Source organism: Aphidius gifuensis, linkage group LG1 (genome assembly GCF_014905175.1).
Source record: "Aphidius gifuensis isolate YNYX2018 linkage group LG1, ASM1490517v1, whole genome shotgun sequence".
NCBI classification, from domain to species: Eukaryota; Metazoa; Arthropoda; class Insecta; order Hymenoptera; family Braconidae; genus Aphidius; species Aphidius gifuensis.
Window position 1 is genome coordinate 16610579 of NC_057788.1, and position 20365 is coordinate 16630943.

Consider the following 20365-nt stretch of genomic DNA (forward strand, 5'->3'; position numbering starts at 1 on the left):
AATTTCTCACAAGTGACGGAAAATCTGTGCCAAAAACGACTTTACTTGTACGAATAGCAATAGCACATATTTTCAAAGAAATCCGCTATCAGATAAATGCAATTGAAATTGCACTCTTATGAAAGGATATATTTCCTTAAGTCCAAATCGAAAATCATTATTGGAGAATGCCGGATGGTTAATGTCTGATGAAGAATCATTATTTGATTCGAGTGGTTATTTTGATATATCAATACCACTGAGCCTGCTGCTAGGATTTGCTGAAGATTATAAAAAAATAATTATCAATGCAAAACATGAACTTATTTTAATAAGAGCAAATAGTGATGTGAATGCCTGCCTACAAGAACAACCTGCGGAAGGAAAAAGTGGCGAAAAAATACAAATTAAACTTCAAAAAGTGGAATGGATTGTTCCATATATCAAAGTGTCTGATAAGCAGAAAATTCAACTTTTAAATTACATTGCCAAGGATCCATCCATAGCAATCAGTTTTCGTACATGGGAATTGTACGAGTATCCACTATTACCTGCAACTACAAAACAAAATTGGAGTGTGAAAACATCAACACAATTGGAAAAACCGAGATACATAATTTTAGGCTTCCAAACAGGACGAAAAAACTCTGTAACAAACAATTCAAGTGTTTTTGATCATTGTAACTTGCGTGATGTTAAGCTGTTTTTAAATTCACAATCATATCCTTATGGAAATTTAAATATTGATTTTGCTCATAATCAATTCTCATTATTATATGATATGTTTGCATATTTCCAAGCTTCCTACCATTACACAGAAACACCACAACCATTATTTACAAGACAAAAATTTTTGGAAGAAGCTCCACTTATTGTCATAGATTGTTCAAAGCAAAATGAATTTTTAAAATCTGGACCAGTAGATATTCGACTTGAATTTGAATCAACAACACAATTTCCAGCTCAAACATCAGCTTATTGTTTGATTTTACATGATCGAATTGTTGAATATAATCCAATTAGTGGTTCAGTACGTAAGCTCGTTTAATATATGCCTGTAAACTTACCAATCCTATATTTATAATAATAATATGTAAAAGAAAAAAAAAATAAATAAATCAAATAATGTACATGAAAAATTGTTGTATATATTATTGTCTCCTTACTGAAAATTAAAAATTATTATTATAATAAATGAACCAACAATGTATGTTAAAAAAATTTTTTTTTTCATTTATTTTTATTTTGACATAATGTACAATCTTTTATCATGGGTGATGGCCCGTCAAATTCATCTGATTTTTCGTCTTGATGATGATAATGTTCAATGCAGCGTTTATATTGAAGAAAATCTTTTTTTGTTTTAAATTTTTCTGGCAATTTGTCCCATACAGCATCAATTGAGTTTGGTGTAAGCAGAAAAATATATCTCTCTGGTAAATTTGCAATATCTTCTGTTGCCATTTTTTCCAGACTCTCAAGATGACAAAATAGCTGAATCGATTTTTTCAATGATGAAACTGATCCCCAGGTAGTTCGGAACCATGCTCTCAATTTTTGTACATTATCCAATGCACAAGTAAGAGTCCATAAATTGAGATGATAACTCAGATGGTGAACATAGTTTTTTTGACATACCTTAGTTGGTAGTTTGCCATACGCTGGACAATCCATATCAATCAAATCAATAATAGTTTTATCGTCTTTTAAAATATTGCTGAGCCATTTTTTTTTCTCATGACCTTTTACATATACGTAAATTGAAGACTCAAGGCTATCATTTATAATTTTTCCATGTTCAGCATAATCAACATCTCCTGAGTTCCATAACAGTCCATGATGATTGTTTGTTAACCAATTATTTGTCAGTTTGCAAGCAGATGATAATGTACTCATGGCACATGGAGGCTTGAATACTACCGACTTGATATCATCTTCTTGATTCAAATTTGCTATTGCAAATTCTTTCACAATAAAACTTTGATCAGTATCATAAAATCCTTGAACATCAACAATATATTCAACCATTATGACTGAAATCTTATTCAAGACTGAAATATTTTTTTTCTTTGGTACTCATATACAAAAGAGTAAAGACGCGCGCACTTTGGTATCAAATTTCTAATTTTGTTTATAAAATAGTTTAAAAAAAAAATAAAACGTCAGCACTTTCTACTTCAAATTCTATGAAATATAAACAATATAACTCTCAACTTAGTATCAAATTTCTAATTTTGTTTATAAAATAGTTTAAAAAAAAATAAAACGTCAGCACTTTCTACTTCAAATTCTATGAAATATAAACAATATAACTCGCAACTTAGTATCAAATTTCCATTTTTGTTTATAAAATAATTTAAAAAATAAAACGTCAGCACTTTTTTATATATATATATATATATATTATAACTATTATTTATAATAAATATATTTATTATTTATGATTATTCGGGGTCATAGCCCCAAGGTAAGGTATCAGTTCCACCATTTTGATCAAGAGCTCGTTTGTCATCAGCCCAGCTGAGTGCAATTTTACTCTGCACAATTGTCTTCACTTGATGGTCTTTACTTCTGATTGAATGTTGATTTTTTTTCAATATTTGATGATCAAAAAGACATGACATGTAATTATTAAAATTTATGTCTTTTAAAACTGAACCCTTGACACCTTTGGCTTTTTTGTAAGTTTTATCATCATCATTGTTCATGACTTTATAACTATACAATTTGGCTCTTAAACCAGCAAATTCAGTCATAATTTTGCCATTATTTTCGTCTTTCATAAGACCAATAACTTTTTTGTTGACTCTTGGCATGTTATAAATATTATTTGTTGAATAATCTGATGTGTCAAACCTTTCCAAATTTTCTTTCATTTTTTCATAAATATCAGGAACTTTAAAATTTAAAATGAGTGAATCAGTATCCATGTAAAGTGCTTTGACATCATTGTGATTGAATTTTTTCTTGATATAATTATAATAAAAATCATAGATCCAGATTTTTGAAAGATCCAATATTGTAAATCCAGAATAAATTGGCTTATTGAAAATTATTTTCACTCGTGACATTTCAATAATTGCAATGTCATCTTTATAAATTGAACAACTGTGAAAATTCGGTTTTGCAATCAATGATCTAGCTCCATAGCGACCTTCCCATTTTGTCACTATTTTAACATCTTTTTCTTTCCTTACATTTTGCATCGTTTTACCATATACACTGTTGTTCATTAATTTGAAAAAATTTTTACCAAAATCAGTGGTTGCTTGCTGACGCATACCAGTATTGAGATCAATATATTTTTTCAACCATGAGCTTTGTTTAAATTTTAATACTCGATAAATTTTGTTCAACTTCATGCCAAGACCCAAATATAGTTTTAAATTTCTATAATGTATGACATAATTTTTTTTCGGATATAATGTTGTCATTAATTTTGATTGCGTTGAATTTGGTGCTGTGAATTGCTCTGGACACAACGCTAAATCTTTATGCCATTCATGTAAATAATTTGGATAATCCAAGTCAACCTCTAAGATATATCCAATATCAGCTTCATCTGATATATTTGTCACATCAATATTTAAATTGTCTTCCCATTGGAAACCTCCATAAGGCTCTATACCTCCATAAGTATCAAAATACATGATGTATGATTCTTCTTCTTCTGGATTGTATTTTTCACCCATATATCGGTTGTTGGCTTTTGCGTATCGGTTCATACATTGTGCAACACCACCTCGAATCCCTTTCTCAATGAAAAGATGCATTGCTGGGTCTGTCAAAAGTTCAAGTTCCACACCTGTATACTTTAACATTGCATCAAATGCTAGACCTGGTGCAGTAAAATAATGAAGTGCATCTAGACTGTATGTTGATAAACAGCTCAAACGAAAATTTTCAAAAATATCAGCCAACAACAGCACATCAGTTTTCAAATATAAATCAGAATATTCACCTAATGTATTTATTTGAAATTTTTCCCAAATATTCATGTCTGCATGAGATGTTAGCATTATTTTTGGTGGTAGAGTTGTTTCGGCTAATTTTTCCCATGAGTAATATATTCATAGGGAAATACTCCTTTTCTACACAATAAATCAAAGTATTCACTATTGCATTCACTACGTGTTATGATTTTTTGATCATTGCTCAAATCAGATGATAATCTATCAATACTACTAGACATAAATCTAAATGAGTCGATGAATCTTAAACTTACAACAGTATTATCCACTTTTTTTGTGAATGAAATGTATTTTTCTTTATTTATTGGTAGTATATGTATGCGACCATCGAATGCCTTGCAAAGTTCTTGTATTAAAAAATGTGAGTCGTATCCTGATAAATTGTGCATGACTACAGGTACGTTGTGAGACTTTGTATAGTTAATATTACATCTAGCATGAGCTGGACCTCGATATGATCCGCTGAAATGATCGTGATCATGGTGCTTTACGTCTTTCTCCAGGAAAATCTCCTCACATATATGACAAATTGTGGCATTTTGAAATTCGTGCTCCTGTTGCACAGTCAATTTTTCCATTGGTATTGGATTTAGAAGTACATCATTGACCTGGTGAGCTAATTTTTCCAATTCTCCAATAAACCATTCAATACAGTTTTCACTACGATTCATTCTGTAGAATGATAATGTATTATCATAGGTACATTTAACATAGTACGCAGCACTATGTGGAATATGTTCTTCAGAGTCAGTATTATCAATCGGTTTTAAAATACACTCCAAATCAGCATAGACGACAAAAGGTACAAGTTCTCTGTATCGATGATTTTTGAATTTCAGTATATTGGCATCTTTTCTTGGCATAATCATCCGTGCATGATTAATTTGACTACAGTCAGCCAAATGTCTGTTCAAATAAAGCTCTGACGAGAAATGATTTAGACATCTGTCACATATGTATAAACGACCATTACCTTGTCTGGCTTGTGAGCCTACCAAGCGTGATAAGTTTTTAATTAATGCAAAATGGAAAATTTTTTTTCCTTTTTTCTGCTTTTGAACATAATTTTCATATTCGTCATCAACTTCCATTTTATTGTCGTCATCGTCATCATCATCATCATCATCATCGTCGTCAGCCGAAAAACATTCATCATCAAAAATACTGTCATTAGTATTGGTAACTTTTTTTTTTTTATCATTTTCGTTTTTATCGACTGCCAACAGATGAATCGTTTGACTGTCACAAATATTATCACTCAAAAATATAGGAGCAATAATACTTTTTTTCGGATTATTTGAAACAATTGCGTAAACATTTATTTTCAAATTGTTGAGTTTTTCAAATTTTGGTATGTCTCGCAGCTTCATTGGAAAAGATATTCCATCATATGATAATATTGTACTAAAATGTGGATATGATGCCACACGATTCGTATGTATTTGTGCAGGATGCAAAGCTGCAGTTACACACCACAAAAAACAAAAATTATCTCTATTTTCTATATTCAAAACTGCTCTTTTTTTTTTTGATGTCATCAGGCATTTCAACAAACGTAGAATCACCACCACGCAACGGTTGATATTTGCATACAGTGAAGATAATGCTCTGAATTTTTTTCAAGCTCAAGCCAGAAATACCAAGATTGACTCCTCAATTTTCTTTAATAATGGATCGAAAAAATGTTCATCGAACCACTCATCCAGGTCTGTTGTTGGAAGTATAACAGCATTTTTTGTAATAAAAGATTTGATTTCTCTCACTTCTGTATCATCTTTTAAAACTTCATATTCACAATGTAAACATGAATTGATCTTGAGATTAATTTTTTTTTTCAAAAAAGCTTTTAGTTTTTTGCTGACAACAGTTTGAGCATCTCTCAAAAAATTTTCAATTCCTATATGATAAAGATTTGTTCCACTTCCGGTTATGATATTTCCTTTAAAAATATTCTCCAAGTCATTCCATTTTACTCTGTCATGCAATGTTGGTTCATCATGATGAGTACTCATACCAGCACCATGATGTAATGTCTTTTCTCTTTTCACTTGCAGCTTTTCAATTATTGTTGTAAGTCTAACAACTACTAATTGGATTCTTTTTTTTGTACCGACTGAATCAGCTGAATTTTTCAAAAATTTATTCAATAGTTTTACATTTACATTACCCCATTTGATCCATCGATCAATATTTTCAATAGTATTTGCAGATGAATAACCCGCACTCAAAATGTTGACAAGCTTCTCACACCTTTCGATAGAATACATTTTTAAATATATAATTTTTTTTAATAATCAGGAGGAAGTAGTTGCCGCGAGATCAACTGACCACTGACTAATGAAAGATGAATAATTTACAGTGCAATCAACATAAAATATATTTAATAAATAAAAAGAACAATACATTTGTCTTGAAAAGAAAAATAAAAATGTGCAAAGTAAGCAAAAAATAAAAAGCGATGCATGATTGAGACAATGAATCTACAATGACCGCGCGTGCTTGCCGTACGTCATGGATCATGTTTCGATGCCCCGTTCAAATCATTGTCTTCACGTTGGACGTGATTTATATAATTTTAGAAAAATAAAAATATAGTTGACTTTACTTTTTTGATGACTCTCCATTTTTTTATCTTTGAATACATTCTACGAGAATCATTTTTTTGTAATTTCATGTTGAATTGATATTCAAGTTAAAAAAACTGAATGATGATGTCAGCTTACAGTCCAATGATAGTATTGAAAAATGAATGAATAATTATAAAAAATTAATATTTCGAGTAAATTTATTGCTGACAAGAAAAATTTTCAGGAGTCGATCTAAAATAAAGAATATTTTTGGATAATTTCCAAAATTTTTTTTGAAATTTCTGAAAAAATTTTATTACATATTTGGTTGACTCCCGAAACTTGGTCAAATCTACTTTACCATCAGTCGGTAAAGAAGGAATCTTCATTACCGACCGCGATGAAAGTTTCATGTGTCATCCGAAAATACAGAAAAATTTTTTTAATTTTCATTTTTATTTTTTCCTAGTTACAGCAACATCCAATTTCAAAATATATATGTATATAGGACATGAGACATGGGACTTGAGACTTGTGCTGTACCCCAGGATATGAGACATAATAAATCGCATGTTAAAATAACAAAATTTAATTTTTTCCCGATCAAGTCTGTAATACCGACACATGACAATTGGGAATTTACACCATCAAATGATATATGAGACATAAGACATGAGACATGAGAAATCGCACGTTAAAATGACAAAATTTTTCCAAATCTGTATTACCGACACATGACAATTGGGAATAACAAATTTCTTTACCATCTTTGCATTATCAACAACTGGGAATTCAAATGAAAAATTTCTTTACTATCTCTGTTTTACCGACCGAGTTGCAGTCCCCTGTCCCCTCGCCGATCTACCTTTTTTCGACCTCCCTCTGGTCTAGAACTCTATCAGATACACTACTAATGCTGAATCAAAACAAATTGGAATAAAGCCACTTAAAGCTGATCTATGCGTTTATTTAAATAAGACAAAAGTAGAAGATTAATTAAAGCAACATATGTTGATGATTCACTTGTCACGGGTAATAATGAAAATTCAATACATGAATTTGTTTTAAAATTGAACAACAAATTTAATAATAAATATGTTAGGTAAGTCAAGATGTGTCTGGGGCTTCAGTTTGAAGATACAAAAGAAGAGATGAAGTTATCACAGAAAAGTTATATGCATGATGTGTAAAAGAAATTTGATATGTAAGACTGCAAACCAGCATTAACACCAATAAAAGTTAATTCACAATTAACCGAAGATAATTACAAAAGAGTAATGATTGTTTAAAGGTGAACTTATAGGTAGTTTGATGTACCTAGCAGTTGGTACAAGGCCAGACATAGTGATTACTGTAAATTATCTAAGTCAATTTGATAATAATTATTGCAACCTGCAACATTGGGTTGCAGCAAAAACGGTTTTACATTACTTGAAGAAAACAATAAATCATAAACTTGTTCATCAGAAAAATACAACTGAAAAATTCGTTGGATACGTTGATGGTGATTGAAGTAGCTGTATAAATGTAGAAAATCTCATACAGGGTTGAAATTGATACAGGGCTATCAAAGGATGTGGGATGATAGGGTGTAAATTATCATGATATGAATAACACAGACAAATCCAAATACTGTGGCTTGAATTCTAACAAGATATTCTTTATTATTCCACTAAAATATAATTAATTATTCATTTTTATTGTATATTGAGTTGATTCTAAAAGTGTTGTCTGAGACAGACATTACGATTTTTTATCATGTAAAGATAAAGAAATCCCGTTGTACGCGAATCAATTATAATTAAAGATGTAACGTAAACGAGTGTTGAAGAGTAACTGATTTTTAAGTTTGTTGAAAATTGTTAAGTCTCATAAATGGGTGTGTACTTAGTTGAAAAATATGTTTTATTTGGACAAAAATTAGTTCAGTAGAGAGTAGAAATTTGTTGAAATATCCTACTTTGAGTAATTTTATCCCGGGGAATAAATGAAACCTGAAATGTATGCACGATTACCATACCCGTATAAGAGAACACAACATGACGAAGCATTGGCCGATGCTTGGCGAACTTCCACCAATAATCGGCAAACGCTAACAGACGGTAAGCTGATGGGAAAAAAACTAGACTCAACCGTATACGAAAAAAACTTGTCAAAAGGTAGTCCTTGAGACCTAGAACACGTTGCACATACCTTCAAGCAGTTTTTTGGTCGCCCGTCCATAGGTAAGCCAGGCAAAAAATCGATTATTCAGACTTCTCATAATTACATAATTTTTTGTTTAAATACTTTTAATTTTATTATATTAACTTAATTTTAAACTCTCAAGCAAATTAATTGTAGCCCCGCCGAGATATTAATTTTTGAAAATTGCAAAAAACACGATATATAAGAGACGTTATAACTGATTGGCGAGCTAGGGTATTTTTTTTTAATGTATTTTAAATATAAAAAAAAAAATCTCAAGCAAAAAAAAAATAGCTAAAGGGGTTAAAAAAATTATTAAAAATTAAATTGAATTGTAGAGCAATGCGGGGGCTGAGCGGCATGGGGATTACAGAGGGGCGCGGAAAAAATAGAGTAGTGGGAAGTTTTTATCTTTTTTCTCTCTATAGTTTTCCTCTTCTAATATAAACTCCAAGCTGACTGCCAAACTCCCCACCACTCTATTATTTTCGCGCCGCTCTGTAATCCCCATACCGCTCAGCCCCCGCATTGCTCTATAATTCAAATTTTATAATTTAATTTTTAACAATTTTTTTAACCCTTTTAGCTATTTTTTTTTTGCTTGAGATTTTTTTTTTTATATTTAAAATACATTTAAAAAAAATACCCTAGCTCGCCAATCAGTTATAACGTCTCTTGTATATCGTGTTTTTTGCAATTTTCAAAAATTAATATCTCGGCAGGGCTACAATTAATTTGCTTGAGAGTTTAAAATTAAGTTAATATAATAAAATTGAAAGTATTCAAACAAAAAATTATGTAATTATGAAGAGTCTGAATACTCGATTTTTTACCTGGGTTACCTGTCGACGGGTGACCAAAAAGCTGCTTGAGAGTATGTGCAACGTGTTCTAGGTCCTAAGGACTACCATTTGACAAGTTCGTTTCGTATACGGTTGAGTCTAGTTTTTTTGCCATCAGCTTACGGACTATAAGGGGTCACACGTTAAGCCTGGAGCGTTACGGTAATTTAATATCGACTACCATGAACGGCCCACTAGTCTCCGAAGGGTTACCAAGTATTGGTCAATACTTCCTACTATTTATCAAAAGACCCGGCAGGGTCTTCGACTCTTTTTTCCCAGCGCGAGAGAAGTTACCGGATAATTATATAAATAGGTTGCGTGTGTGTGACGTCACGATTCTTTATTCATTCAATAACTCATTAAATATCAATTTTAAATTTCAAGTAAAAATAGTTTCCTTATTAATATTGATGTTTTCCTATGCAATAATACTACCCCCAAATTTTTCCGATGAATAATAAAATAGATACAGTATCCCGTAAATGCCATGTCACAGTTTTTATTAAAAAAGATTCTTCAAACTTAAAAATGAGCCAATCCGTCGCGTTCTCTTTCCCTCTTCAACATTGCCGGTCTGATCTCTTCGTCTATCTCTCCGTCCTTTTTTATACAGGCATCGTTCCTGTCTTTATTTCACTTCAATTGGTTCTTTGTATACAGGGATGGTTTGGCATGTGTTAGATTTTTTTTTTGTTTTTAAACAAATAAATAACAATTGTTCCCCAAAATAGTGTCGTATTGAACAAAAGAAGTGAAATAACATCAAAATAAAAATTAATTTTTATATACAAAAGCCACTCATTTTTTCCTTTTTCATTAAACAAAAGATGTGAAATAATAAATATATGAATAAAAAAATTAGGCACTTTTTTGAAAATTACAAAATCAAATTTACAAACTATCGTAAGAAAACTGCCTAATTTTTTCATTCATATATTCATTATTTCACATCTTTTGTTCAATAAAAGAGGAAAAAATGAGTCGCTTTTGTATATAAAAATTAATTTTTATTTTGATGTTAATTATATTAAAAAGTGATAAAAAAATATATTTATTTATTATTTAAAATCCGGCTTTTATTAAACAAACTATTATTAATTGTTTGAAGAAATTATGAAAAAACAATACTGATATTTGATTAGACCTGGACTTGAACTCGGGCGTTCTGTCTCACAACCTGAAGCATTACCACTCGGCCACGGTGGCTATAACGAAACTTATGAATAAGTTTCTGATTTTAATGAATTCAACAAAAGACTAACTCTTGACCGTCCGAGAGTCAACCGAAGCTTGGGCAGTGATATCCACCATGCGTTTGCCAGTTAAGGATCCAAAGGCTTGACTGATAATTGGCAGCCAAGCCATGGCCATTACTGTATCATCCAAGAATTGCCCAATGAAACCCTTTGGCAACCAAGCAATGGCCATTTAAGAATCAGCCAGGCTTGGCCCATGCTTTGTTGTCAATCATCGGCGATCTGAGGATTCCCGAGTAGAAATTCAGGTCAGGTTCGGATCAAGCCCTGATCAGGCTTGCCTGATTTCAAATCCAATCTGGATCCAGATACTGGATCCGAACCTGATCAGGATGTAACGCTTTTTCGTAAGGTTTGGATCCAGAATGGATCAGGATACCGGATCAGGCTGTAGTAAAGATACATGATCCATAATGGATCCAGATACTGGATCCGAACCTGATCAGGATGTAACGCTTTTTCGTAAGGTTCGGATCCAGAATGGATCAGGATACCTGATCAGGCTGTGGTAAAGATACATGATCCATAATGGATCCAGATTCCGGATCAAAACTGGATCAGGATACATGATTTATTCTAATTTAATCTAACGCCTAACAGAATACAGATAAACTTTATTATTACAAACTGACCTAATTGATAATTTACCTAACTAATTATTGCTACGACCGGGGTTCGAACCCTTCGACACGGGATTACAACGCTAGTACTTGACACGCTCAGCCATTGAGGCATTCGATAATTCGTACTAACTTTTTGTCCTCATAGGTTCTACAAATCGCCTGGTCAGGATAGCATCAAGCCATCTCTATTTTATCCTTAATAGGGATAGCCTGATCCATTCTGGAACAAGAGTGGATCAAGAAAAAATTATTTGAAAAAAAAAATAAATTCAATAATTTTTTCTTGATCAAGATTTGATCCAGAATGGATCAGGCTACTCTATTAAGGATAAAATACAGATAGCCTGATGCTATCCTGATCAGGCAATTTGTAAAATTCAAAGACGCAAATTTGATACTTTTTTCTTTATCCATTTTGGATCCAGCTAGCCTTACTCTATCCTTAATAGAGTAGCCTGATCCATTCTGGATCAAATCTTGATCAAGAAAAAATTATTTGAAAAAAAAATAAATTCAATAATTTTTTCTTGATCAAGATTTGATCCAGAATGGATCAGGCTACTCTATTAAGGATAAAATACAGATAGCCTGATGCTATCCTGATCAAGCAATTTGTAAAATTCAAAGACGCAAAATTTGATACTTTTTTCTATATCCATTTTGGATCCAGCTAGCCTTACTCTATCCTTAATAGAGTAGCCTGATCCATTCTGGATCAAATCTTGATCAAGAAAAAATTATTTGAAAAAAAAATAAATTCAATAATTTTTTCTTGATCAAGATTTGATCCAGAATGGATCAGGCTACTCTATTAAGGATAAAATACAGATAGCCTGATGCTATCCTGATCAGGCCATTCCTACTCTATCTTTAATAGGGGTAGCCTGATCCAGTCCGGATCAGGACTTGATCAAGATGAAATTATTTAAAAATTAAATAAATTTAATACTTTTATCTTGATCAAGTCCTGATCCGGACTGGATCAGGCTATCCCTATTAAGGAAAAGATGTAGGTGCCTGATCCAGGCTTGATCAGGATGTGATAGAGTTACTTGAATAGGGATAGCCTTACGATATCCTGATCAGGCCTGGATCAGTGTTCAGGCTATCCTGAACAAGTTTCTACTCGGGTTAGTCAGGGCTTGGTCCAATCGTTGGCCATCTCAGAGTCAGCTAAGGCTTAGTCATAGACCAGAACTATGAATACAATGATGGTTTAGTCTTTTACCAAGAATGAATAACGAGTGCCTGGCTACCAATCATTGGGTGCCATTGATGGGTCAATTCATGGCCGTGTTGTGAGTCTTGGTGATTCCTACACGAGTACTTACATCACAATAAGATACATATCAACAATTAATTACAACTGTAACATACGGTATAAACACTTTCAATATTTTATTTGAACTTTAAACAATAAAAAATCAATTAATTAATCAATAGCTCTTCCTTTATTCAGCATTTAGAGTTGTGAAGAGCGCACCAAATCTCTTAAATAATACGTTTATTTATAATTACTAATTTATAACCATAATAACTCTGTTCAGAATTCGAATCTTTACCCTACATACTTCATTCTACGGTACAACCATATTACTTGGCATTGTCCTTATGAGTTTAATTTGATTATGTAAAGTTCAACAAGAAGATGACTTTTAAGCTGGAAATAGTGTTGCTGTTTCAAATGCAAGCCTAATGTCCACAGGTCAAAACTCTAAAAATTCATTTTGCTTCGAACAATCTATCCCACTGAGATGTGTTTCGGTTGCAATATTAAAAAGCTTGAATATATGAAATCATATCATATAATAATAGAAACTGATTATGCTCAAAATCAATATTTACGTTTCCATAAGTATATGATTAGGACATATGCCTCAGAATATATCAATGTTTCAGAACATTTTTACATCACGTAAATTACAATGATAAAATCGACTCGATTCCTTTCTTTAAGAATTTTTTTGTTCTGTTGAGAAACCTCGAATTATATATATCGGTTTCTCATATTACATTAAGGTCGAAAGTACATCTCATCGTCGAACAAAGTTTGGGCCCGAGAGGGTGCGCATCTACATATGCTTATAAAAAATATTTACAGTGCCCCTCTGTCCAAAATATATTCACTATACATACTGACAGGTTCTTGGTAGTATGTGTATCTGTATTCTATCTGGATAGGCACACACATACTACCATAGCCAAGAAACATGAGACAGCACGACGAACAAAAGAGAGAGAGAACGACCGCTAATGATAGAAAATTTAATAATTAAAACTTGAATATCTTTTAAAATCCACGGAGAAAAAGAATCTATATAGGCTTAGAATATTCGTATTGAAAAGTACTATAAAATATTAAAAAAAACAGCAATATTAAACAACAATTTTTTCAACTACAAGCTTAAATGTGTGTTCCATCCCTATCCGAGTGTGTTAAAGTTGTCAACTTTGACATCAATTATCTAAAAAAAACAACGCATTAGAATTTTGAAAAAATTCTTAAAAATAGATAATTATTCAGGCTTTCATTGAAGCCCAAAAAATCAAAAATTAAACAACGGGACATTATCGGTACTTTCGACTTCAATAATAAAGTAAGTGTCATAAAAATCACAAACATAACCGGCATGTTTTTATTTGTTATTTTGCAAACGATATTTTACCCTAATCTTCGAATATTATCGATGCATCAATATTTCTTTTTTATATGTCTTTCAACTTCTTTAAGTATGTGATTCGTACGGTTGTAGTACCACTTATGAACTACGTGTATCAGAAGAATTTAGATTCTAAATCGAAAACTTTGTAAATAAAAAAACTATTTTTGTTAACGAATGAAAGGAAGTGAATTAATAGTAATAAATATAAATATCAATCGGAGCATCGTGTTTTTCATTAAAGTTTCCGCGTATAAATATTTAATCAATTTATTACTTTCTTTATCTGAGAAGTTTATTTTTGAATTCTAAAAAAAATTTCAATGGTTTGAGAATTTTTGTTATGTGGAATAATAAAAATTGTTAATTCATATACAATAACTGATGTCTATTTTATCATAATCATTTTTATTAGAAGTATAACAAATTTTGTTAAACAGCAAGGCAATTTTTAGTCGACCCGATAAACAAAAAAAATGTTACCGACAGAACGATTATTGTTTAGTTCTAACTTGGCCTTCACTTTGCTTTGGGGTGTGGCAATTTTTCTCCTGATTCTTAAAAATTGTTATTGTTTTCTACCTGCGTGAAAAAGTAGTAATAGACTTTCATTCCTCGATCAGCAAAAAGTTGAGCAAATAATGTTGACGGGCAGATAAAGAAGTAATCACCAACTGCATCAGCAACTGCTTTTTGGTATGCAAATCCGTTTTTTGGCTGTTCCCAATCAGTATACTAAACAAACAAAAAAACGAGAAGAACAGAATATTAATCAGTCAAATTATCTTGACAGTAGGAAAACAAGGCTGGTTTAAAATCATCCTATAATTAATCATCTCTTAAGTAAGAGTAATAATGAATAAATAAATAAAAATTAGCGTGTTGCGAGTACGCGCGGGGAAAGGGAAACTTCTTTCGAAGTAGTTGCATGTCACGCTGAATAATAATAATAAGAATAATAATAATAATAATAATATTCAAGTATAAATATTATTACTTAATAATAATTATTAGTATTCATATTTCGAATATTATTATTATAAATTTTATTATTTATATCGTCACATTAATGGAAGAAGGGCGAAAGTGCCATTTTTAGGAATTTTTTTTTAATTTTAAGGCTTGAAGAAAAAAAAAAAGAGCGTATGTTCAGGGACTTACCCCTTTTGTCCATTTTAAAAATAATTTTTAATAAAAGGTGAAGATTTGTAGTTATTTTGATGTTTTTCTTATTAATAATAAATTATTTATAATTATCAGTAAACAATCAATAATTTAAAAAATCCTGCTATTAAATAAATTTCATATAAAATTGAAAATACGCCTTTCATCTTTTATCAAAAATTATTTTGATAACGGAAAAAAGGCATAAATCCTTGGACGTACGCCTTTTATCCTTTATCAAAGGTTGTTACGCCCATTAGTATTAAAATTAAATGAAAAACCCGAAAATTTATAAATTTGCACTTACGCCCTTTTTTCTTTAAAACGACGGTTTTGGCACTCACGCTCTTCATCCTTTAATGCGACGATATAATTGATACTATCGATATTATTGTTAATCTCATAATATTATTGGAATTATTATTATTTATAATAATATGATTCATATATAACCATAGTATAAATAAAATAATAATTTCAAAAATATCATCGATAATAATATTATCAATATCATATTAGTAACAATAACAATGGTATCAACCATATTAATAACAATTATTAATAATAATAATATTATTATTGATTTATAATAATATCAGTGATATTAATAATTATAATAATAATATTGACAATAACATTCATATATAAATATTGGTAATTATAAGTATTTATATTCAAAATATTATTATTATAGATATTATTATTAATATCAATACTATTGTGAATAATTGACAATATTATCGAAAATATTGTTGTTATAATTATCATCATTTATATATATTTATAGTATGAATAATAATAATAACAATAATTTTATACATAATAATATTAATTACGATATAATATTGATAATATTATCAATATTAATATTTTGAATATGATCAATAATCAGTTATACTGTTTAATAATATTTGAATTAAAAAAAGTCGCACACGCATACACACATAGCAGCTGACGCTCCGAGTTCGTACGTTATATGTAGTACATGTTGTATGTTTGCTAGCTTCCCTACGCTCTCTATGTAATTCTCCCTTCTCTAACCGCTTGTGACTGAGCTTGTGACCAAGCGTATACCAGAGAGTATACGAGAGCGCGTAACGCTAGTGGGGCTTCGAATTTTGTCGCTACCCTACGTAAAGAAGTTTTACTTCAAAAATTTAATTAAATTAAATTAAAATTGAAAATCAATAACAAGTAATGATAAATATCATTAAAAAAAAACAAAACTTCAAGAACACAAACAGCTTGTCACAAATATTCCACATTTTTAGGTTAGAAATATTGAACAAAAAAAGAAAATTGAAAAAATATCAAGAAAATATTGTAATATTAAATATTATTATTAACAAATATTCTTTTTACATATCTTGACACACAAATATCCATTATTAGGTGTATCATTCAAAATACAATTGTCAATTGACGTAGATAAATCTGATTCTGTCATCTTGGACAATCTTGGATGACTAAAATTAAGTGTATGTGTTTTTTTTATCTTATATCATATGTGTATGTGTGTGATACTACGTCGTTGGAATCCAGACTTAACACTGAACTAGAGGCAAAAAACAGGCATTTTTCGTTTACTACTCGAGTGTTTTGATTATTCCTGAAGTGTTTCGTTTACTCTTGACGTGTTTCGTTTACGGTTCTATAAACGTCAGTTCAAAGTCAACTCAACCAATTAGTTAGTTAGTTTTCAGCCAAGGAAATATGTTTTCCTCTACTCCCTCTTAAAAATATTTGATGCCGTGTCCTCTTCTCCCAAACTAACTTTGGTAAATTGTATTTTACCTCACCGTTACGGCGCGTAAGTTTACAATGCATGAGTGGTATAAATTATTATATTCATGTATGTGTTTCTACAAAACGATTTTTCAAATTAAAAACCTATCAGTCCATTGAACGCGTTTGTGACAAAAAAGTTGACAAAAAAATATGGAATTGATTGTAGATATACAAGGTTTCAAGCAACCTAACAACGCATTTGTTTTAAAAGAGTTTGCTGAAATTAATATTTAAAACAACGAAACACATTGTTTTTTATTCAAGTTACCAAATACATGGAATCATCTACCTGCAAAATACAAGTCCATCAATCTGTGGTTGATACGCAATTGGCATGGGTTATCATGGGAGTGTGGTGATTGCATCCATCGTTTTTTTATCTAAAGCTGATTTCCTCTCAATATTATTATTAATTTTTTTTTTTCCACCTTTGTAATTGCTTTTTAACAAAATATCTAATGGAAAAAGAGCTATTACCAATGATGTACCCATTGCTGTGTAACTCGCTTTTAAAAACTTTAAAAATTAATAACTTTAGAAATAATTGTTGTAAAAAAAATTCATGATAGGCTGTTACTCCCTTTTTTTATTTGGATCATTTACTTTTAGGTCATTTCCGCGATTCAACCCTTTTTTTCCGCCCACAGTCCCTCAAACTCGGAGAAAAAAAGAAAACCGTATTATATTTAATATTTTCGCTGTTAAATCAAATTGTTGTTAAATTAAAAAAAAAAAATCTTATCTCTTTATTATTTTATCAATTTATATATTTATAATTTAATTGTTTGAACAAAAAAAAAAAAACATTTTTTTTTTTATTTTATTGTCAATTTTTTTTGAAAATAATTTTAATATTCATCAATTTTTTTAGTTACAATTAATAATACTTTAAACAATATATTATTTAAACAATAAAATATGTTGTAAATTAAAAAATCTGGAAATTAAAATATCTCTCAATTTTATTTTATTTTATTTTATATTTTAGTTATTATTATTTTATTTGAGCCCGCAAACTAGTACGACGAACTGCAACGAATGACAGAACAAAACAGAGACCGAGTCCCTCATCCCTACGTCATTTATTTCCCCCTGATTTCCAATCGAACGCACCCAAAAAATTTTTAAAACCCTTATATGATCTTAACCCTTCTATAAACCTCGAAAATGACCTACAATGAAATTTAGCTAATTTTTTTTTCTACAACTTTCTCTTTTACAAATTTTCCGTAAACCCTATATTCTACCCGCTATTCAAAATAGAAAAACTTTTTATTTTTTTCCCCCCTTTGAAAATTTTTCCGCGATTTTTCCTCTATCCCACTCAATTTCCCACCCTCTTATCTATACCTATGATTTTTTTATAAAGTTTACCCACAATTGAGCAAACTCAGACAACTTTCGACTGGACCCACTGCACATGAATGGGTTATGTTTCTTTTTTGTTACAGCCTTCCAATTCTAAGATATATATCATTGAAATATCCTAGAAAATTCCCTCAAAAATTCGTTGATCATTGGGCTTTGCTGGTTGATGGAGTTTCTATATTATTTAAAGAATCCATTATGCCATGAAATATCAAATACTCTTAGATGTGTTTAAATAAATTTATAGTTGACGTTGAAAAACTATACGGCTAAAAACATATCAGTTTTAATGTCCATCTTTTATCACATTTACCAATGAGTGTGATGAATGCAGGCTAACTTTGGACACATAGTAGTTTCATTTATGAAGATTCCAATAAAATATTAAAAAATTATGTACATAGTCCCAGTGGTGTAGGAATACAAATGTGTGATTTTTTCAATTTCAAATTTGCAATAGACGAAATCCGGGTGAAATGTGAAAAAAACCTTACCCAATATGAAAAAAACTTTTGTTGATACACTACTTAATAAAAAAATACAACCCAAGATTGTAAAGAGTATTGAAAAACCAAATATAATAAAAACAAAACATAAATTTACAATTTATGTCGCCAAAAAGCCTCAATTTTTGTCTTTTGATTATTAATGGTATGATGAATAGACAGGTATTTAAAAATTGAGGCTTTTTGGCGACATTAATTGTAAATTCATGTTTTGTTTTTATTTCACTTATTTTGTTTTAATTAATAATAAATTATATTTGTAATTTGTCTACTTTAAATTGACCGTGAATACCATAATAAATAATAAATAATAATTGAATACTAATTTTCTGGAATATAAAAATTTAAACGTGTATATATACTATATATGTACGCTTTGAATAAATGGAAAAAGAAACAAATTCTGCTATACCATCAATGATAAATAACTAACACATGCGGCTGCATACACATACATATATGCATGTAAAAAAAAATTCAGGAGTAGGGATAGGCGCGGGGTATGCGCAACGTATTTTAATTTTTAACTTGTTCATTAATAATCATAACAAAAAATTTATTTGAAGGAAAATATGTATTTTTTAATTCTACAAATGATTGTATTTTTTTTTTTTTTTAATTTTTTACCCATAACAACGTCGTGTTTTCGAGTGAATTGTTTATATTTTCAAATATTTAAAATCAACGACTTATTTTGTTATAAAAAATATCTGAAGAAGTAATAGTCATGGCCTTCTTATTATTTTTTTTTTTACAATTAAAAAAAAAATTATTTGTGACACGGCCACTAACTTTACTTTTAAATTATTTTCATGATCATACTTTGATTTTTTTTCTTTTAATTGTTTCAGGGCTAATTAAAATTTTGTACAGAATATACTCAAAAACTAATAAAGTATTTCCACAAAAACTTGGGTATATTGCAGGTTTTATCTGGTTTCAAAACAAAGCTTATAATATTTTTGAAAGATGGCTTATTTATGTCCTGTATGTCAAAACAGCTTCGATTTGAATGACTTGACTACTCACATAAATGAAAAACACAAAAACAAGGTTTTCATATTTGGTTGGCCATGTGGAATCTGCATAGAAAAATTTACTACACCTAAACGGCTTATTAATCATTTAAGTGCAAAACATGCGACATCAGAAATATCGGTACCATTGGCATCACAAATACTTCCAGAAGTATCTCTAGAACAAAACAGCTCAGAAAATAACTCAAGCTTATTGATGGAGTCACCAAAAAAAAGATTTAATAAATCACTTCCTGATATAAACTATGAAGTTATAAGTAAGGAAGGTGAAAAATTTGTTGCTAGTTTGTACAGCAATGAAAAACAATGTCGTTCTCATGCACTTAGCACTGTGAAGGCAATTCAAACGTTATTTAAGTGCATATTCGATTTCACTTCAGAAGGACTAGAACCATTCTGTGACTGTTATCACCA

The 20365-nt window shown here is 30.3% G+C and overlaps 1 protein-coding gene across 5 annotated transcripts in view; it reads right to left on the reverse strand.

The window, feature by feature from the left end:
* LOC122849567 (acetylcholinesterase) overlaps window positions 1–20365 on the reverse strand; it is a 274697-nt gene that overhangs the window by 135109 nt on the left and 119223 nt on the right. For all 5 annotated transcript variants that reach the window (XM_044148342.1, XM_044148350.1, XM_044148335.1 and 2 more), the window contains one exon: window positions 14671–14823. In XM_044148342.1, the coding sequence (XP_044004277.1) occupies window positions 14671–14823 (153 nt within the window). The remainder of the gene's footprint in view (window positions 1–14670; window positions 14824–20365) is intronic.